The sequence below is a fragment of the Lissotriton helveticus genome, chromosome 3_2, assembly GCF_964261635.1.
Source record: "Lissotriton helveticus chromosome 3_2, aLisHel1.1, whole genome shotgun sequence".
Classification (NCBI taxonomy): Eukaryota; Metazoa; Chordata; class Amphibia; order Caudata; family Salamandridae; genus Lissotriton; species Lissotriton helveticus.
Window position 1 is genome coordinate 476,125,401 of NC_136062.1, and position 22,207 is coordinate 476,147,607.

A 22,207-nucleotide genomic window follows, 5' to 3' on the forward strand; every position below is an offset into this window, starting at 1 on the left:
TCTCGTTGTGATAACTATAATTGAATACACTGCCACATTACACTTGATGAAGACTGGGACCAGCGAAGAGTATTTGGACTTTTACTTGACTTAAAGAATCATCATCTTCAAGAAGACTGGTTATTGAAAAGTCTGCCTCTTTTGGTAGAGAATGCCGGGTGCAGCTCTCTTGGTAGAGAATGCCTGGGAGTATCGGCAAGTACAGGTTTTGCTTCATCGATGGCATGAGTGTTTTGAGGACAAAAACAAGATTCGGCCTCCTCCTCTGCAAGGTGCACCTGGTAGCTGTCCACAGCTCTATTCGTGAGGGAGTTGTGAAATGCCATATCATCTGGCAGCAAAGGCCTCGATGGGTATGTCATTGCCTTCCAGTGGGGAGTAGGTGTCCAGGTCTAGCCAGTTATCCATCGGTGGCTCCTGGTCCTCTACGCCTGTAGTATGACCCTCGTAGTATAAGGATTGCTCATGTTCTTTCTTCTTCATGTCGCTCTGGGGTAGAGGGAGGCTCAAGCGTTTTTGGCTCTAATGGCCTTGTTGGGATCTGAGACACCGTAAGAGCCTCATCAAGATCCTTTTTACTGAAGGAGTGCCACCATTTCGGCTTTGAGCCGTTATTTCTTGCATTTGATTTAAAAAAAAAAAAAAAAGATCGCTCGCTGCTCAGCGTAGGCAGTGTTTATTCTTTTCGGAGTTGGTGGCTCCTTGTTCTTAGGCTCCTTCACTTTTGCCATCTCCCGATTACCTCAGTGTCGATGAAGGTCCACAGATTTTGCCTCAATTGGTGTTTCTGGGTTTGGACCCATTTCTTTTGTTTTGGATCTGTTTGTTGCTCCTGTGTCGGTACCGAAGTCTTTGGGTCCGAAAGGTGCTTTTGCTTCTGAGTCTCGGTGTTATGTGTTTCGGCACCGAGAGTTTGCTCGAGTCCGATTTTTTCGGTGTCGATGGAGTCTTCGACGTCGAAGCATGTTTCGGTTTCGACATGGAATGTTTCGACTGCAAGCTCTCTTTGGTACGGAGCTTCGGTATCGATGTCGACCGTTTCTCGGATCCGACACAGTGGGAGGCCGAGTGTTTCGGTTTTGGTTTCGTTGCCGAGCCCGAAGGCGAGGCCTCGGAAACTTTTTTTGGTTGTCTGACCGGGCTCGAAGGCGGGGTCGACACCAATCGGGGTCGGTTTTTTGGCAAAGGGACGTCGTCACTCACGGTTTGAGGAACGTCGACTTCTTCGACATCAGACTCGTCCGCTTCTGAACCCGACCCGTCCTCATCTTCTTCTTCCTCCTCAGGGTGTTGGACCTCGAACAGTTCTGGGATAGCATCTGACTCCATCCTCGACATCTCGTGTCTTCGGGCTCGACGGTTTCTAATCGTCGACTTGGAGGAGAAAGCCGCGCAGGCTTCACAGTCCCTGGATTCGTGGTCAGGTGATAAACAGAGGTTGCACACCTCGTGTAGGTCCTTGTGTGGGAATTTAGCACCACACGTTGGACATTTTTTGAATGAGTCCTTTCCATGGACTCCGGGCTGGAATAAGTTGATAGGCCTCCCGGTCTCGTCGACGTAGAGTTGGAAATCTTTGTTGTTGACGACGAAGCGCGTCGAAATGGGAATGAACTCGCGCTCGATAAACAATACCGTCGAATTGGAAAGGGAATACGCGCCGAAATATAACTTTTTTCTCGAAGTCGATCCGGAGCGCTTCGATCCTCATTCGAACCCGATGGCGGAAAAAAACAATCAAAGGATGGAGCCGATGCCCATGTGCACTATCACCCAAGGGAGGAGTCACCAGCCTCGTGACTAAAAAAGACTTCTCCAAGAGAAAAACAAGTGCAATCATCCGAGCCCAACACCAGACGGCGATCTATTCATAAATGTACCATCTGCAGCCCATATGCCTCGAACATCTTGTTACCTATTGGTGCTTCTTAGGATAGGCTTGTCTCAACACCTTCCTAGCAGCCTCTAGTTCCTCAATATTAATTACCTTGTCTTTGAACTCTGATCCCTCTGCTTGAGCCAGCTCTGTTTCTTTGAAGTGTTCCTCCTCATCAGAGGCCTTTTTCTTCTCAGACTCCACCATGGTGTAATGAACCCACCTCTGCTGTTTCTCTCTCATCTTTAGAGTCTTTGGTTGGAACATTCCGCAGGTTTTGGGGGATTGTTAATCTCCTTTCGTGGTCCCACGTGTGCACATTCTCCGACTATGTGGTCTTCCCTGAGTTCTGCTTTTTTGGGGGGGAACTTGATCCCAGCTTTTTGATATTCCCCCAATGGGCCAGTGTTGTTTGGGTCACATTCCTCCTCTTTCTTTTATTTCCCCTCCATGAATGTTCGATTTCCTTTGTGATTCTTTCAGAGATCCTGCATCCAGACGCAACGGCAGAAAAAAAGAATGTGACCACTGCAAAGAGTCCGACATGCCACAAAATGGTGGTTGAAGGTGCCCATTAAAAAAAAGGACAATTTCGAACCACTGGGCAGTGGAATAATGCACCACAGATCAATCCAGAAAGGATTAACTCTGCAAAGACATGTGTACAGTTTCTTGTTTTATCGCTGCTTATCTTTGATGTGCCATCTTTTTGGGAATGTTAGGTGGTAAGTAGGGGGATGTGCTGGGTCCTGCCTGACTTACTGTCAAGCCTGGTTTTTCGGGAAAACAAAGGAGAGAGTAAGGGATTGTGCCCACTCCGAGTGGACAAGAAATACTCCTGTTCCCCTGGACAAGGATATGCAAAACATAAGAAGGAGTATGTTCCGACGTGTCAGGTGGAGGTCAACTAAAAATGGAAAAATAATCCTTTTTTAATAAACCCCTCACTCACCACCTAGTGGTGACATGCTTCATCATCGGGGTCCACCCTGGTGGCCTAGCGTCACCAGGGTGTGCTTCAACACCTGTAATACAGTGGAGCGGGTTTGTGAAGTGTAAGTGCAAAAAAAGGGGTGATGTTAAAAATTGTCCTGGTTTGTCTTTCAAAAATGAGTTTTATTAAAAAGCAACTGGACAATAATAAAACAAAATGCGAGATACTGGAAGGGGGAAGTTACGACCTACGTATCTCTATATGTGTTGGTGGTGTTTTTTAGGTCAACATGTTTCTACCTTATGGGATGATACCCGGTATTCTTCAGGACCAAAGGAGATGGACGGTATGAGCCTCCTAAAGGACTCACCCTATCCTAAATCCTTGTGAGACCTATGGCACAATTGTACCTAGGTAAAATGCTCACAGCGTTGTGGAGCAAAAAATAGTAAAACAAAAACTATTATAGCTTTTGTTTGGTGCTTCGTCGGGCAGGGGGTAGGTACATCACGCGGTACAACGTACTAGTTTACTGGCGTGGTACATGGCCCGTTACCTACATCTACCGTCCGCTGCTCGCTGCTTATCTTTGATGTGCCATCTTTTTGGGAATGTTAGGTGGTAAGTAGGGGGATGTGCTGGGTCCTGCCTGACTTACTGTCAAGCCTGGTTTTTCAACAAGCCTTCTGATGTCTTGGAATCCTATAATGATGGGTGATGTAGGTTCAGGGTTAGCAGTTACTAACATGTGGGTAATCAATGCACAGTGTTCTACCTGCACTCAGATAAAGGAGCATCCATTACCTTTCAAATACATGGCGTCAGCTTTACAAGCTAAATTCATGACACTCTCCCTTAAAAAACTGTTATTGTAGTTCTCTGAAGCTAGTATTTGACACAAGTCAAAGATGGATTTTAACATGAAATATTATGTTTTGGAAAGACTGCAACATCACAGCCAGCCTTGCTGAACAGTACTGTTTTTACTACAGATGTGGTACATTGCCGGAGAGCACGTAGAAGCAGGGGACATAGTCTTCATCTGTTGCACCGTATTTTTAAATGGCAGTATTGTTGCTCTCTATTTCCTGTCAGATGTTCAGACTTGATTTCAGAGAGTAAACCTGGCTGCCCTAGCCAGAATATCGACTGGTGTTCGAGAACCTTGCCCGGAACCGAAGTCCAGGCATGTTCAATTCGAAACCTATATATTGCATGCAGAATATGTGGCCGATAGGAGCCCTGTGTCTCAGGCTTATGTATTCAATCTCTTAAATAGGATCCCACAGCTGAAGTGCCTGCGCCTGAGATTCATGTCATTGCCAATTTTCAATTTCTGGCATGGCTGGGCTATGTACAGCGTCTCTGTAGGCATTTACTCTCAACTCTGGCTTCAGCTAAGAAGGTTTTGAGACCAGCGTTCTTGGATTAAGGAGTGCAAGTAGTTCTGGCAAGTCACAAAAGCCCTGATCCACAATCCATCTCTGGAACTCGGAGATAAGATGACGTTATTGGTTTTTTGTAGCGCGAAAACTAGTCAGACTTATGTTTTTTAAATTCATATTTTGTTAAACTGGTCTCTTTGAGATTTCCCATATATTTTCACTTTCAGAGCAAGACTAAATGTACTAATACGTTTTAGTTTCTGTTAAAATTAGGGGCATCACTGTATTACAGAGATTATAGTGCATCTAAGGCTGTAAGAACTATTAAAAATGTTCAGTGATTAACATTTGGTCGAGTCTCTGTAGAAAGGAGTCTCATAACTAGTCACTATCAATCTTATGTCTCAGTTTGAACAGTTTTAAACAACCTTCAAAAACTCAAATTATATGCCATGCATACCAGTTCTCATTTATAAATTTACAGGCATACATGCAGACAAGCATCCCCACCCCTCCATTCTTTATTATATGTGGAATTCTAGAGAGACTGAAGCACTTTTTCCAGCGTCTTTTTAATAAAAAATCACGGCTCTTCAGAAACAAATAGCACTTTTGTATTTTTTTTTCACAATGTTCCATTTCTTGATCTTGTTTTAACACTAGGAAGACCTTAATATCTTTTACTGTTTTCCTCCCACCCCTTTCAAATTTGTAAAAAAAAGTGTTCGTTTTTTCACCCCTCCCAAATACAAAGTTGTTTTTTTCCGCCCTTGCATAAAAAAAGTGCCTGAAATGATGACACGAGAGACGCACGAAAAAACTCACGGAATTGTCACGGTTACTCCTAGTCTATACCATGCAAGGTCTCGCCTACTTCTTCCACTGGGCTGCCCGCCGCAAAAATAAAAAAAAGTAAAAAAATAGAAAAAGCAGGAAGGACCCTTTCCTTTACCCACCCTGTATTTCTACGCTAACAAAATATAGCGGTAGATAAAGGTAAACAGATCCCCCCTAACCACTTATGCAGCCCACACTTCTAGTTCACTGTGGTCTTGCTGCTGCTTGGCCCACTGAGATGTTACTTACTTGTAACAGTCATTCTCTTGATTACTCATCTCCAACAGACTATCACACTTTCAATGTTCCTGGATGCCAGTGGAATAAAGGAGCAATTAGGTTTAAAAAATGTCTGCATTATAGTGTCCTTCACACTGTCCTTAGGCCACCTAAAAAGTCTTCGCGTGGTTCACAGTATGCTCATACAGCCCTTGTCTACCATTTCTGGGCATCACAATCCAACGGGATCAGGGGCTCCATTTAAGGCGCAGTTAGCCGACGATAAGTGAATTTCTATATTACATATTCAAGAAAACTCCTCATTCACATTAACTGGAAATATACTTTTGAATTAGAAATCATTAGAATTAATTTCCTGAGGGAAGTGGGATTTCATGAGCCCAGACTACACTGATCTTACTAGAAAGTGTGTTGTGAATTCCATTAGGGAGCCTCGCCGATGCTTGCAGGCAAAACACTACCTAAAACATTTAATGTTGAAGCTTTCTATAACAGCCTGTGCACAATTGTATCTACAGGAAACACCTTTGCAAAGTGCAAACCACAGGGTTATTTACCTGTAAGTTAACTTGGAGTATTTAGATCTCGTTTCCAGCAACCCTAAATGCCTATAGCATTTAATCCCCACACCCATATTATAGAGCATGAGGACAGAAAAATATCTTCCAAAAACAAATTTTTTAGGTAAATAAAAAGGGGAAATAAATAATTAGCATTAACTCATTCTTAAAAATGAAAAATTGATTTTTTCCCTAAAGTATTTTCTGTGTTTTTAATTTGTATGTTATTAATAGTGAATCAAAATAGGTTCTCAGTCAACCCACCTGGAAGCATGGAAGGGAGTTAATGTCAGCAGAAGCAGAACCTGTGACTTTGGACTTTACCAAGAGTCTACATTGATGAATGAAGCAGGATGGCCGTCCTCTTTGTGTCAATCTAAAATGCAAAGTAAGGCTTTTGTGCTAAGAGTCTGAAAGTGTGTAATCACCTTGTTAAAATTACAGTCTGCTACAAAAACAAAATTCAACTGTTAAAACCATGTTCCTGCATTGGTTCAAAAGGCACATCAATGATTTTCGATAAAACCAACTGAAGGAGAAATGCAACAGGCACTAGTAAAATCCATTTGAGACTGAACAAATGGAAATGATCTGGTAAACTGGGGCAAACCTAATGTCCTCCTAGGAAATGCATGTCTTCCTGGAGTTAGGTACTGATCGTTCATCTAAGGCTTGCCAGTAGAATAAAAACAGTCTTCAAGAACTTTGCCAAACTGTCTGTTCTACAAGTGTCATGCTAGATACAGGATCTGGGCAGCAGACCTTTTCTGCAATGTGCCTATGTGCCTTTCTGAGCATTATTAGGTGCATAAGAGATACCAAGAGTCTTGATCACAGCTGTGTAATGAGGACTAAAGTTGGCCAACAGCTTCTGCAGCACTTTGACAAGAAGTACTTCAAAAAAAGGGGTCTATATGTATAATGCATGCGGTGTAGCTGCCGTTGTCACCCACGGACAGTAGAGCCCTTAGTGGGATAGGATACTAGGGGCTGTTTAGTCTGCTCTGTTTTCCCCCCACCCCAGCAAGACTGCATTTGCTGACTTATTCAACCTCTAACAGGCAGAAAGAGATCACACAATACTTCCTGACAAATGTCAGATACTGTGATCCTCCTGCTTGTTCAGCTAACACATGGGCTGGCTATGCAGCATGTCATTATGCTCTTCAGGGATGCTTCTAAATTGAAGGCAGAGATGCGGGTTGTCAACACTGAGGCTCTACATTGTGATTTGTAGGGTTATTATATACCAAGAAAATGGAACCAGCCATCTTGGTTTGTAGGAGCTCCTTGGGGTAGCAGAACCTCCAAGGCTTACAAAGTCTCTTTGACTCAGTAGGCAGTGACAAGCCTATCATTCCAAGTAAACAGACACCACTACTAGACAACTGGTAAACAACCTAAGAGCAAAAGCGAGAGAAAACATCAAACTGCGAGTGAGCACTCAACACCTGGAATGTGTTCCGGGCAGCGCTGTTGAAATCAAACTGAGGTATAGAGATAGAAATCGTGCATGACTGAATTAACATTCCCATTTTACTAGCACTGGGGTCTACCACAACTAACAGGCATTAACTTTGATTTAATTGAGCTTTGTGAAAACTCTTGAATAGATTCCACTAATGTTCAGTGCTCAGCATAGCTGTTCAAAATGGCTTTCTTTGTCAGCATTCTGTCCATCGCGTTTAAAACTAGACGCGATGTAGTAAAAGGAAATGCCACTGGAGAAAGTCTTAAACAGGATCCATGTTCCATCAGTTCAAACAAGCAGTTGTCCAAATTTGAATAGCTCTGAAGCTCTGCTTCCTTGTAGTGTGTGAGTTTTAAAAGGGTGAAGCCTGTAGATATTCAGGTATTGGTTGAGGAGTGGGTGGTTTTGTTAAACCATCTCCATTTTCTGTGATGACCAAGTGGAATGAAATCAGTTGATGTTCCTTCATCAACAATAAAATCTACAGTAGTATGGTTGGAGAGGTCAATCTAACTAATGGCAGAGTACAAGTAGGTAGTAAGGCTGTGTGAGTCACAGGGCTTAAGCAGCATAAGTACACATGCATGCAATGTCAAATAGGTAATTTTTACCTGTATATTGTGTCAAATGATCTTTAATCTTGTACAGCAATAAGTAATTTCTTATATATAGGATGTCTCAAAATTTTAGAACTCCCACAATCTTGTCTCAATCCTCTATCTAGGTAGGACTGGTGCAAGAAACGGATATGATGTGGTAATGCAGAGATTGCTTGCTGGTAATCCAATTACTCTGTATCGTAAAGACAGAGAGGGAAGTGGGACGGAGGATCAGGCGGAGTAATAGAAACAAGAGATAATAGAAGTTTCCTGTATGGGTAAGAGCCTCAGTAAAATCAGACAAGCTGGAGGCAGAACTGTGCAAGCACAGAGAACAGGGTGTCGGGTCCCAAGTGAGAATCTCACCCTACAAGCCTTCCAGAAGTACCCAAAAACATCCAGAAAAACATGTTTTGGTGACAAATAAGACCTGCTTACAATGTTCCAGAGGCATATAGCCTTCCTCCGTGCGTGCTTTCTCCTTCAGAATGCCTCTTTAAGAAGGGTCAGTGTATTTGAGACACGAAAACCTGGGACGATCCACAAAGAAATCTGTCTGAATTTCCCATTTACAAAATTAGATATTCAGAAATCACAGAACTGTCAGCTCTCACTGCAGGCTGCAATCAGATTCACCCCTGGGGAAGACTTGTTGATGCTCAGGTACAGCATATCTCAGCTGAAGGACCTAAAGTATCAATGCAACAAGTACTGGGAGCTGTCAGTTTGGAAATCAAACAAACCATAGACATGAAGTCCAGAATCTGTTAGAGCATCATGGGAGAACACACCACAAAAGCAGAACTATTGGCTGTGGTAAGAGAGATCATTGAATCTTCTCGGGGTGCTCCTCCGCCTCGCCTTTACTGTGGAATCTGCACAAAGCTCATTCAGCAGAGAACCCTCGGGTGCTCTGAGGTTTTAAGGTCCACACTAAGATTTCCTACAAGGTCTTCAAAGCGGAACACTTGGATGTGGTATAAACAACAGTGGTGGCAGCTAACTACACACTATTATTTTTTTCTTCAATGTCACTTGACCCCATCTTTGAGAAGCTGCTATTCAAGGAAACAGATACTGTCACCTGAACAGAATCCGCTTCACCGATGGGCACTGGCAGCGGTGCAGTCATGCTTGTGCCCAGATGCCTCTTAATTGTCCAAGTTTTCTTTAGAAGAAACAGAAATGACTTCTGAAGTGACTACTAGTCTAGGTAGTGGTATAGATTGGTGTTACCTTCAGTCAGGGCCCAGCCTCAACGTTAGAAGTTAAGCCTTAAAGTCTTCTCTACACTAGCTCCACGTCCATATAGTGCTCCATAAACACGGGAGGGAGACGACTGGTGGGGGACATGAGGGTTACTGTTAGGATGTACGCTTTCTGAACATACATTGGGACGGGAACACTGAAATGCAGACAGTCAGAAAATGTAATGTTCCCAAATATTCACTGTTGGCACAGAAAAAAACAAAGAGCAATGAGAGTATTGGAGGTGGGAAGCAAAAGAAACATTGGAAAAAACTGAAAGCAACAAGAAGGGTTCCTGGTTTTCAAGTAAACATCGAAGACATATTTTCTTTACACAAGACGCTTGGAGGAAGCCTGGGTTTAGCTGCCTGGTTGCCCCCACATAAAAAAGATTCATTTCTCTAATCCCTCTCTAGTGTCCCTTGGACCAACATCTGATAATTGGAGATATGTAATACCACCGTCATGCGTCTTCTACTTTCTTCAGTGGCAGGGCACTGATTAACTGATATTTACTCACCCTAAAAAGCAGGCGAGTTTACCTCTGTCACAATCAGATTTTCTCATTCATCTCCCCGACACAAGAAATAAAAAATAATAAAAATAACAATGAATATTAAATACTGCTTATCGGATAAAGTCATCCAATCTTGACACCCCTTGTTGAAACTTCCTTCAAGGGCACTCACATCCCACTAGTTTGCTTTTTGTTTGTTTTTTTGTTTTTTGGTTTAACGTCTTGAGAAGTTTGGAGAATGAAAAGCCCACCCAGTCTTTGGACTTTGTTATGTTGTCTTCCCACCCCGTCCTCCAAATAAAGGTCTGCAAAGGTAAAGACCGGACTGCGGCCCTCCCCCAATGGTGGCGGTGGAGGCTGCTGCAGGCACACACTGGTGTAATATACAGAGAAAGTACATTATATATATATTATTTCACTTGGCATGGTGCTGCCTGGCACTGTTCATTCCTGTAACGTGTTCGACATACAGAACTAAGGAGGGTCAATTGGCAAAACTCAGGAGCCGCCGGGCAGGCGCGGCAGGGCCTCCTCCTGCCCTTCCCCAGGGGACTTTTCGGCGGTATAACCAGCCCAGGAGAGGCCCTTCCGCTGTCCAACGAGAGCCCATCACGGGTTTCCTTTGATTCTCTTGTGGTCCGCCGCCGGTGGTGTTATTTAGTCTGCTCTTCCTGGCTGCCGTTTACCGTACAGCTCTGGGGAGAGGTGGGTTTGTTAGGAATGGAGGGGCCATCGCTCAATTGGCTGCAGTCCGGACTGTGGTTGGTGGGGGTGCTCGGGCACGTGACCTCAGGCGCCACCGACTTGGATAGATCAATGCCCTGGATGAGGTGGATGAGTCGTTTCACTTTGTCCAGCGAGTTGTGCATGTCCTTCTGTCGAGACAGGATGTTGTTCTTCATTTCCATGCATTTCTGGGGAGAACCAGAAGCAAGCAGTTAGACAGTTGTATCTCAATCAAGCAGTCAGGCAAGGGTCTGACCCTGGATTATAAACATCAGCATTTAAGTACTCTGCAGATGAGCATAAAAGAACAAAATCATTCTGAAGTGAGTATGTGGTGCTTTAGCAGAGCTGAGCTCGAGTAAGAAGGGGTTGGGCAGTGCTTGAGATCTGTGCAATGACCCCAGCGTTGAACAGCTGAGAGCCTTGGAGACCATGATGATTTGTATCAGTAGAGTGGTGGGTGAACCCCAGGGCTGAAAAGCAGAGAGCCCTGGAGGCCATGATGATTTGCATCAGCAGAGTGGTGGGTGAACCCCAGGGCTGAACAGCAGAGAGCCCTGGAGGCCATGATGATTTGTATCAGTAGAGTGGTGGGGGAACCCCAGTGCTGGGCTCATGCAAATCAAGGGCACTGGTTTTGTGGGCCACTCCACTGTATTACTAGAGGGTGCTGCAGGCATGGAAGGGTGGCCACAGTTAGGCTACGTGTGGAACTTGGTGCAATGGCAATGGAGAGTCTCACTTACGGATCCGCTTTAAGTTTTGCTGGTCAAAACTAAAACGAAGGAACCAGGAACGGAATAAAATTCATTCTATAATGTTAATGTTTCAGCAAATAACCATCGTAAAACAGAATGGCAAAGCCAGACATTTGTGCAACTACCTCATGTTTTTTTTTACAAAGTAAAAAAACCAAAAACATTAAGATGACATTAATAGCAGGCATTAGCATTTGTGTTTTTAACAAATAAAATGATAGAATATCAGCAGAGTTTGTCGAAACCCACATATGATTCTACAGGAGGCCACTGGGGCCAGACTAGCTGGAAGCCACAGTTTGTCTGAAGGAGACAGAGTGGCAAGACATGCAGGTGATGAGGCTAGAAACCCTAGACTGGCAGGGCATCCGCGCAGGACACTGGGGCTTGCCACTCACCGTTATGGAGTTGCTAAGTTGCTTCACTTTTTGCTCCAACTGTTCTCGTTCCTGCTTTAGATCCGTGCTCCATTTTAACAGCTTTTGTTTCTCCTCCTCTTTCGCTGGAAAAGGCAACAGATGGAAACTTTTTGAAGCAGATCCTTAAACATGTTTAATGCAAGACAAATTATCACTGCCCCCTACCATCTAGTGAGTCATGAATGGGCTGTGCAATACCAGTGAAACCAGCAATACAAAAGAATAATTTCAAGACACTGCAAGAGTGTGGTTGTTGTACGAAATCATATCCTAGGAAGTACCCACCAGACTGTTGCAAACTCTGTAGAACAGTCGAACACAGCGGCGCGATCTGAAGCATTAGGTCCCCTGCCCACTGTGTTTGTATATTCAGAGCCCAAACAATAAACAGTTAACACCTGGGAAGCTATCCCTGTATATTCTTTGAAAACTCGAATGTGACCATCAGACAACTTACTCGAGAAAACACGTCTAAATACAGGTTAGAATCCGTCCACACTGAAGAACCATGGTCACCCCAGGACAACCTCTCCTAAAATCCCCCCTTGCTAGCAGATTTAGTCAGGAACAGGTTTACTGTGACGCACTCTACTGCAGCGGGCACCTGCTTTTGCTAAATAATTCCAATAGCAATGGACGGTAAAGTTATGCACTGATATGACACTGCTTTGAACGTTTTAGTAAGGAGGCATGTGGGCTGAAGGAGTTAAACACTCAATAAATCAAACAGCCCTTGTAAGGCACATCACTGTTCAACTGTAGGGCTATCTGGGCTCTGTGTCTACATCGAAGAGCCGGGTCTTGAATCTCTTTCTGACGTCTGCCAATGAGGCAGAGGTACAGAGCGGGAGGGGAAGGTCGTTCCAGGTATTGGCAGCGATGTAGCAGAAGGAGCAGCCACCACTATGGGTGATGGTAGGGTGGGGGGATTGCGGGGTTGCGAGGGAGGAGGAGAGCAGGTGTCTAGAGGGTTGGTGCAAGATCAGTCGATAGATAGGTTCATTTGAGGAGGTCCAAGATGAGTATAGCTGCAGCTTTCTGTATGATCTGAAATCATTTGAGGAGCTGGGTGGAGATGCTGCCTTAGGGAGTGTTGCCATAGTCGAGGCAGCTGGTGACGAGGGCCTGAGTGACTGTCTATCTGGTGTTGATCGGGATCCATCTGAAGATTCTGCGGAGCATGTGAAGTGTGTGGAATAAGGAATACTGTGAGTTGGTGGTTGATGGCTTCTCAAGTACTTTGGTCAGGTAGGGGAGCAGGAAGATTGGACGATATTTTTTTTGACCACTGGGGTCAGCAGAGGCTTTCTTTAGGAGGGGTGTGACATCTGCTTGTTTCCATCTGTCGGGGAAAGTTGCTGTGGATATGGAGGTGTTGAGGATGCTGGTTCGTTGCGAGGTTTTAGAGGTGGTAGTGGCACGGGTCAGTGGGCCCTCCAGAGTGAATAGAAGACATGATGGCTGTGAGCGGAGCCCTGGTGGTAAGGGTTTGGCTGATATTTGTGGTTGGTTGAGGTCGCTGGGAGTATCAGTTATACTAGGAAAATGTATGGGACTGGATCACATGTCTTGTAGTCCTAGTTGTTCATCATGTTCCTAAAGCAGTATACATGATCAGCTAGATTGCAGAATCTCAAAAGGCAGTTTTCATAAATATACAATTTATATCTAAAATCAATTTAGAAATGGCAAACAAGCCTAAAGGAGGCAGCAGTTTTGGTGTATTCTTTTGTGTATACAATGCCAGCAGATCCAAATGAATTACCTAAAAGAATCTAGACAGACTGAAATCATTACTTTGAAGGAATAAGAGGTGCTTAGCAGGGTCCGAGGAGGCTTCCTACACTACCTGTGCCCTTGTCTCCTGGGAAGGAGGCTGGGCTGTTTGTGATTTCAGAGTGAAACGCCATGATGAAGTAGGATTGCAGTTAAGTAACATTCCCAATCATGGGACACTCACTCATACTCATGAACAAAGTAGCAAGTACAGCCCTCATACAAGTGGTGGCCCTGTAAATGCTTGCAATGGGTATTAAGGCAAAAGTGAATGCCTTCACCCTCGTCTAATGGACTTTGGGATCTATACATGCACATACTGAGCAATTCTTTTGCAATGCGTACGTCCTTGGTTTTGTCCAAGTGATAAAGTGCCATTTCAACATTTAATGTGCATAAGGACCTTTGTGCTGGAGAAGATGGATTTGAGAGCAATGTATGGCAGATCAGTCCAAAGGGTGGGCCGCGTTATGACGGATAACCGTGAAAGGTTTCACAGTGCAAAGAGCCTGAAGACAGCTGACGTGAAAGCTACTTCGAATTCAGATGCTGGGTATCTCCTTGGTACACAGTCTTATAGGTGGCCCCATGAACAGTGACAACTCTAAATGAACCTGCCACAGAGATAAGGGAGGAAGAGGGGGGGGCATACGTCATTAGTGATATTACAAGTTTTATCACTGGTATTATCAAAAGTAAGCCTAATAACATTCGAGGAAGTGGCAATAAAAATGTGTCTTAATAGTGCAGTTTTGCAAGCCAAGTATAGAAGGGTAAAATAGATATGGTAAGGTAGTACAGCAAGCAGGCTTATCAGCATTTCTGCACATTAAATGGAGAACCTGATTCGCTTGAAGGTGTTGGAGAATGTTGTAGAAAAAACATCTGTCTTCTTTAAAGGTGTTCATGCAAAAGATTTGGGGGTCTATATACTTATGAAGTGTAAGGCTGGGGAGAGGAACCTTTTCAACATCCCGGAAGGCAGGTCCAGCTTTGTGTGTGGATATACAGACAGTTCTGGCTCCAACCACCAAAGAGACCAGTCTTGTGTATTTAGTCTCTTTGCCCTGTTTGAACTTGGGCATCAACTATGGAACTATGGGGGTTGGTAGCAAGGCCTAGAAAAATGCCTTTGACCAATCTATCAAGAATGCATTCTCCTTGGACTGAGGCCATGGGAATCAATAAGCAAAGATTTGGCATTTTCTTTTGTGATGTGAGCTGCATATGTACCAGGAAGCAACTCAATGCTTAGCACCTGCTGGCGGGGTTGCAGAAGGTGTCCACTGTACTTACACTCCTTGAGTTTAGAGGGCCTTGGAGATAAACTGCTTTAATGAAAGTGCCCGGGCAGCAGAAAGTCACAGGGCCTATCACATTTTCATCCTTTTTATTCCTTCCTTGTGCCTTTCATCCCATGCAAGGGAGAACGGAATCAGCATTCTCTTCTAAAAGACACTGCGGAAAAGATGGAGAGAGAAACCCAGGTAAAGAGTACGAGTACTGCAGGCTTGAAGCTGGCCTGTTAAAACACGCAATAATGGCCTGATGAAGCACTGAGTCTGAAATAATCATTAAAAGGAGGGGGGGATGTTCGTGGCCGATGGATAGCTAGACCCTGTAATGAAGGTAGGTGAGCGGATACCATCATCGTTATTTAGAAGAATGACCCTCATTTCTGGTCAAATAGGAAGCCACTGCATGGAAATGGAAAGGGTTCTTGACTTTCCACTACCTCAGGTGCTGTTTGTGGCTTGTGCAGATTAAATATAGAAACACATACATCTTGCATACATCAAGGTGGCCATGTGAAGCAAGCAACAACTGTCTGATCCCTTATGGCCCATGAGTGCACAATATCTGTTCCAGGCCATTCTTTTTCAAAAGATGAACAAGCTTGACTGCATTCATTTTTTAGAAGGATGTTAAGCTCCTGTGCCAGATGATCCAAGTGGGAAGGTTTCACATCTTGTGGAATTTGAGGTTGGGCAACCTCAAAATCGGACTACACTTCCATTCTGCCATCTCTGTAGTACTTATCTCTTCGTCTGGACAATCAACGGTGGTGGCACAATGCCCGCACAAATCGAGGATTGCTAGTTACTTATGCCTCTATTGTATTTCTGTTTCTGGTAGTATGATGTCTGCATCACCTCGGTTACTCCAACAGTGGCTATCAATGCCTTTTAATTGCAATCTGCAAGTATTCCTCCTCTTTTCCATGTCCACATATTTGAGTGTCTTGGTATCATTAAGATTACCTGTTTTTTTGAGGAGGAGCTTGGCGGGCATCCGAGATGGCCGCGTGAGCACAGCGCTCCCCGGACCCCCGCCGCTCCCGGCATAATATCCTGTATGAATCCTGATTTTTCGCTAGGATTTATATAGAGGACGTTGGGCTGATCTACCTGGACCTTTCAGAAATTGATTTGGACACCGGGTGCCGGAGTTATGATGAATTGAACTTTTGGGCTCCGCCCTTGAGGTGCGCCCGGGACTGGGTGAGGTTCGGTGGCCGTCTTGGAGTTGAACAACAACGGCAGAGGGATTTGACTGGTGGGTCCCCTTCTTAAGTTTCGGTTTCGATTCTGCCTCAGACTGGGACATTGGTGAGAGGGTCGGGCCAGAACTGGTGCCGGGACACACGTCGGCTGTCGGGCCTTTGGCTGGACTATTTTCCTCGTTTGCTGCCTCTATCCTAGTGATACCCCTCTGGCGGTCCTTTGATCCCGGGGTCTCCATTTCTGGTGCCCGGTCCGTTGACCCCGCTGAATCTTCTTGTGACGCACCTTCAAAATGGCGGGCAGAGGGGACCGGGAGACGCGCAAGACGAAGACACCTCTGCGCGGGGGTCCGGTCCAATCTAATGTTATGGACCGTTATACCCACTCTAAGGGGTCCCCCGGAGCTGTCCTGCCCGGTCCCAGTGCGTCTGACCACGTAGTGGATGCGTCGACGGAGCCCTCCTTGCAGGACATCATGGGCGCCATTTCTGGCATGAGGGAGTCAATAGGCCAACAGTACGAAACCTTGGCCCACAAACTTGACACTGTGGCAATCGAGGTGAATCTGATTCGTGCCGATCTCTCCAAAACGAACGAAAAGGTGAAGTCATTGGATATCAAATCATCCAGCCTCACGACGGACGTCTCTGAGATACAGACGGAGATTGCCAATCTCCGTAGGGTGAACGATTTCATGACCCGGCGCTTGGAGGACTTTCAGAACAGGGCACGTCGCTGTAATGTTCGCGTGGTTGGTGTGCCGGAGAACCCAGAACCCCACTCGGTTGATCTCCTGGTTGAAGACCTGATCCAGAACCACCTATCTCCATCTGGCCTTAGTAAATTTTTCACAGTGGAGCGTGCACATCGTGTTCCGGGGGGCCAGGGTAAGCCAGGCGCCCCGCCGAGACCTATTGTTGCGAAGCTTTTCCACTATAGAGATCGGGACGCTATCCTGCAGGCTTCGCGGGTGAAGGGCCCGGTGGCCTTTGAGAATGCCACGGTGAATTTTTATCCGGACTTTTCCCAACAGGTCCAGAAGCAGCGGATGGGATTTCGTGGTGCCAAGAAGCGTCTTAGGGACATGGGGATGCGTTACTCTATGCTCTTTCCGACCAGGCTGCGGGTTGAGTATAATGACCGAACTTTCTTCTTTGATCGGCCGGATGCTGTGAATGACTGGCTGGACTCCCTGCCTAGCCGACCTCCAGAGACTGAGTCCGATGCCCACCCGGGCGGTGCTGAAGGTGGTGTAGAGAGCTGAACATTTCGTCTATACCTGGTGCCTTGTTTTGAATAACTTTTCCAGGGGTGTACGCCTATGTTCCTCTACTGTTTATGTGTTTGATGTATGTTCTTTTTCTCGTCATGGGTCTTGATCGGGGGGCGGGTGGGACGGAGCCTTTCCTCCTCCGGGGTCTTTGTGTAGAATAGGGGTTCTTGGGCGACAGGCACACTGCAGGTTGGGGTGGCTTTTTAGCTTTTTGCAGGGGTGCAGGGTGGGGGGTGTTTTCTTGTTATTTAGGGGGAGGGTGGTAGGGAAGTTTGTTGTTTGTGTGTTCTGTTTTCAAGGCGACTTTATCCTGTATTTGAAAATGTTTTTGGTGTCATGCTCATTGGTGGGGGGTTTTGGCTTTGTCGGGTGGGATGGGGGGTAGCGGGTTGAGATTTGTTTCGTGGAACGTTAACGGTCTGGGAGATCGTATCAAACGAAGTGTGGTGTTGAAATGTATACGACGTTTATCTCCTGATATTGTTTTCCTGCAGGAAACTCATTTGGTAGGCAATGTTTGTCATGCAATGAACAGGTGGGGCTATCGCCTCGTGGCACATTCGGGGTTTACCTCGGGTTCTAGGGGTGTGGGTATCCTTGTTCGGGCTTCCCTCCCCCTAGCTATTGATGATGCGATTCAGGATGACCGGGGGCGGTATGCTGTCCTTGTGGGTCGCTATGAGGGTCGTGCCCTCTCCTTATTCACTGTTTATGTGCCCCCCGGCTTACAGACTTCTACCTTTTCAGATTTGGGCCGTGTCTTGTTGGACCTCCCTGATAGTACTCTCTTTCTGGCTGGTGATTTTAATTCGGTGTTCTCTGGTCTCCACGATCGCCACCCGCCTAGAGATACTCCTGCGGCCCAACAGTGGTTGGGTGGATTTTTGGATACCTTTGGCTTGGTGGATTGCTGGAGGCTTTTGCACCCCACTCAGCTTCAGTACACCTTTCATTCTGGGGCCCATGGGAGTCTGTCTAGGCTGGATTATTTCCTGATGCCTGCGGCTCAGTCGCCAGCGGTGCGTGAGATTGTACACCTACCCAGGGGTATCTCTGACCACTCTCCGCTCTGGCTTCGTTTTGAGGTTGGAGTGGAGGCAGTGGGCCGGGTGGCTCCCATCAATCCGTGGTACCTTACCTCCCCCGAGACCCGCAGCCTTTTGCTTAAATCTTTGGACGCGTATTTTCTGGATAACGAGGGGTCTGTTTCCTCAGCTGTGTCCCTATGGGAGGCCTTTAAGACGGTGATTCGTGGGCAGGCCCTCTCCCTTATTGTTGAAGCTAAGAGGGCGAGGAATAGAGAGGTGGTGGATCTTGAGGGAGAGATTTCTGCATTGGAGGATGCTTTGGAATCTGGTGTCACGTCTGCGAAACTCCATGCCCTGGGTCTGAAACAATTTGCCTATAAGTCCATGGTCACAGATGCTGCTAAAGTGATGTTTCGGGAGCAACAGGGACGTTTGTATAATGTGGGTGACAAAGCGGGTAAATTGCTGGCATGGCTGGATAAGAAGGAGAGGGCTAATCGTGTGGTACCCGTGATTCAGTCTTTGAGTGGTGAGAGTGTGACGGACCCGATTGGAATAGTTGACCGTTTTGCTGAGTATTTCCGTGTGGTGTATACCCCTGTGTCTGTGAGAGATGTGGCTGATTCTCGCCTTCTATTGCGTGATATAGCTCTGCCCAGTGTTTCCGATTTGGATCGTGTGGCGTTGGACTCCCCCTTTACTGTTGATGAGATAGCTACTGCCATCCGTTCACTCCGTTCGGGCAAAGCATTGGGCCCGAACGGGTTGCCAATTGAACTGTACAAATTGCGTCCCGACAGGGTGGCTCCGTATCTTCGCGCCATGTTTCTAGAGTCCCGGGAACGGGGTATTCTCCCTTATGATCAGCGACTGGCCACGATAGTTGTCATCCCCAAGGATGGTAAACCGCGAGATCTTTGTTCCTCCTACAGGCCCATATCCCTGCTAAATGTTGAACCCAAGGTATTGGCGAAACTCCTGGCGTCCCGCCTCCTGACGGTCATTAGTGGCTTGGTCCATCCAGATCAATCCGGATTTATCCCGCATCGCAACACAGCTCTGAACCTACGTCGTCTTCACGGCGCGATTGCGAGGGCGGGACTTCTGACGGAGCCGGCCATTTTGGCATCGTTGGATGCCTCAATGGCTTTTGACACGGTGGAATGGCCTTATCTTTGGGCGGCTCTTGAGAAATTTGGTTTTGGGCCTGAGTTTATTGGTTGGATCAAGTTATTATATGCGGAACCTCTGGCACAAGTAGTGGTCAATGGTAGGGTTTCGGCTCCTTTCACCCTTGGTAGAGGTACCCGTCAGGGATGCCCCTTGTCTCCGTTGCTTTTTGCACTCGCCCTGGAACCATTGGCTGCTTGGCTTCGGTGGGAACCTTCGCTCAAGGGGATTCGCTGGTCTCCGGACTTTGAGGACAGCGTTTCACTTTACGCGGACGACATTCTTTTATATCTCACCTCCCCGCGCAAATCTCTGTCTGTTTTATTTGACGTTCTTGCTTCCTTTGGTGCCAACTCAGGCCTCGTTATTAACTGGGCCAAGTCCTGCGTGTATGTTCTTTCGGGTGTTTTGCCCCCGTTGCCGAGCAGACTTCCTATCCAGGTGGTCCAGTCTGGCTTCAAATATTTAGGGATCTTTATTACGTTGGACTCCTCGCTCCGCTTTGAGCGTAATCTCCTCCCCCCGTTGCTTAGATTGCGACTGGATGTGGCCCGTTGGCGTAAGCTTCCTTTGTCTCCTCTGGGCAGGGCGGCCCTGTTTAAAATGATGTCCTTGCCGCGGTTCCTTTACGCGCTCCAGAACTCCTGTGACGCAATCCCCAAGACCTATTTCCGAGAGATCGAGAGTCTTCAAAGGCAATTGATTTGGGACGGGCGTCCACGTATTGCCCTCGCGAAACTCACCATCCCTTGGTACGACGGGGGCATGGCGCTCCCCGATATCAAGCGATATTACTGGGCTTCCCAGTTGTCTGCTATTAATCACGTGATGTTTTCACCGGGTCGGAATCCTGCGTTCGAGATGGATAGACTTCAGCTGCCGGGTGGGGACTTTAATAGAGCGCTTTATTCTCGATCAGCCGGGCGCCATCTTGTGGGCCCATCCAGGATTGCAGTAACTGTATGGCGAGCCGCGAATGTGAGTTTGGGATGGGAGGATCGACTGACGCTGGCGACGCCGCTTTATGCCTCGGAACGTTTGGGCTGTCTCTGGTCTACCAAGGGTTTCGACCGCTGGGATATGATTGGGATTTGTAAGGTGGGTGATGTATGCTCGAAAGGTAGTGTGAAGTCGTTCCAGGCCCTCCAGGCGGAATATGGTTTGAATGGTAGGGAATTTTTTCGTTATCTGCAGGTCCGGCACGCCCTCGCCTCAGTTTTGACTCCTGATGAGGCCCTGCCCGAGTCTTCCCCCCTCGAAGATCTTGTCCTTGATGGGCACCTGCCTGATAGCACTATTTCCCTGATCTATAAGAAGCTGATCAATAATCGGGCGGACTTATTGGCCCGACTTCGGGAGGCTTGGGTCAGCGATGGGTTGGAACTGCGCGACGAAGATTGGCAATCGGCACTCTCTTCTCCCAAGGAGGTAGCCATTCCTGCCCGTCTCCGTTTGGTTCAACTTAAGATCCTTCATCGAGTGTATGTCACTGGTCCGCGTCTGGTGACAATGGGCTTTTCCCCTGATGGGTTATGTAAGCGCGGTTGTGGGTCGAGTGCTACATTTTTACACATTCTTTGGGAGTGCCCGGTTGTGGCGGCCTACTGGACTGCTGTGCTTGAGGTGATGACTGACGTGACTGGTGTGGCCCTGCGGCCGGAGCCTCGACGATGTCTGTTGAATGTGTGGGAGCCCACTGACTACTCTGTGGCCCAGACCAGATGGGTTACCTTGGGTTACATGATCGCGAAACGGGATGTTGCGCAACTCTGGGGCGCTTCCAGGCCCCCTGAGGTCTCGAAACGGGAGGATAACATGGACTGGTCCATGTTTCGTGAGAAGACTGTTTATGTGGCCAGGGGCAGACCCAGGGCGTGGACGAAGATTTGGGGCCAGTGGAATGAATATCGTGGGGATATCTGTACCCCTCCCCTTGTAGGCACTGCTGAGGTTATCTTATCTCCCTAGGCGAGCGTTCCCGGAACCCTTTCATGCTGTTTTTTGCATTTTCGATTCTCCCCGCTGCTCCCCTTCCCCCCCGACCTTGTTGGAGCTTCAGGGCTCTGGGTATGTTCTCCTGTTCGTGGACCATCCCCTCCGTTCTTTGGGCTGACCTTAATTACCATGCATTCGCCTTTTTAGTGTTTGTTTTGCTTTTTGTATAAAATAAAAATTCAAAATGCTCTGTGACATGTGAGGAGTAATGCTTTGTGCTGGATTTGTACCTGACCACGGGTGTACATTTCTAATTCATGCCTTGTGCCTTATTATTAGCGGCCAGCCCGTGAGGTTGTAGGCCCGTTCTTGTATTTTTCTATGCTTGCTCAAATAAAGGTTTTTGAAAAAAAAAAAAAAAAAGATTACCTGTTTTGCTCAGGCACTGGCAGCCATGTTTGAGCGAAAGTATTTGCTACAGTGCCAGCTCCTCATGGAGAATTTTATGGCAGATGATCTAAGCATGATGCTAAAACAGCAGTGCGCGAGCCATCAGTGCACCCTGCTTGAGGGGCCCTTATCTGGCAGGTTAAGGCTGGCGAGGGAAGGCATACTTCAAGGAGAGCACTTCAGAAAGTTGTCTTCGCTGGATTTTAAGACCACCAGCCTCACATGAGCAGAGATTTTTAATCTTAGCGTGCCAATGAAATTTGGCATTATAACTGAGTAGGCTAAACACGTAAAGGTCACACGCTTACTACTTTATTTTGGTAAACATGTAAGCTCCATCAGAAACTGTCAGTCCTCACACACACACAGCACTGCATACATCTTACCTTTCTACACCACAGCAGGGGGACACAGACATGCGCTCAGTATTCAACGATACTTGACATCAGAGGTTCAATGGCTTGTTGCCCCAAATGGGAGCCACTGAAACAGCCAACCAGA

At 46.6% G+C, this 22,207-nt stretch overlaps 1 protein-coding gene across 3 annotated transcripts in view; it reads right to left on the bottom strand.

Moving 5' to 3' along the window:
• Positions 1 to 4,748: 4,748 nt before the first annotated feature.
• PHF21A (PHD finger protein 21A) overlaps positions 4,749 to 22,207 on the bottom strand; it is a 419,360-nt gene continuing 401,901 nt past the window's right edge. For all 3 annotated transcript variants that reach the window (XM_078684392.1, XM_078684393.1, XM_078684391.1), the window contains 2 exons: positions 11,550 to 11,653; positions 4,749 to 10,581 (listed from right to left, as the gene is read on the bottom strand). In XM_078684392.1, the coding sequence (XP_078540518.1) occupies positions 10,321 to 10,581; positions 11,550 to 11,653 (365 nt within the window). In that variant the 3' untranslated portion in view covers positions 4,749 to 10,320. The remainder of the gene's footprint in view (positions 10,582 to 11,549; positions 11,654 to 22,207) is intronic.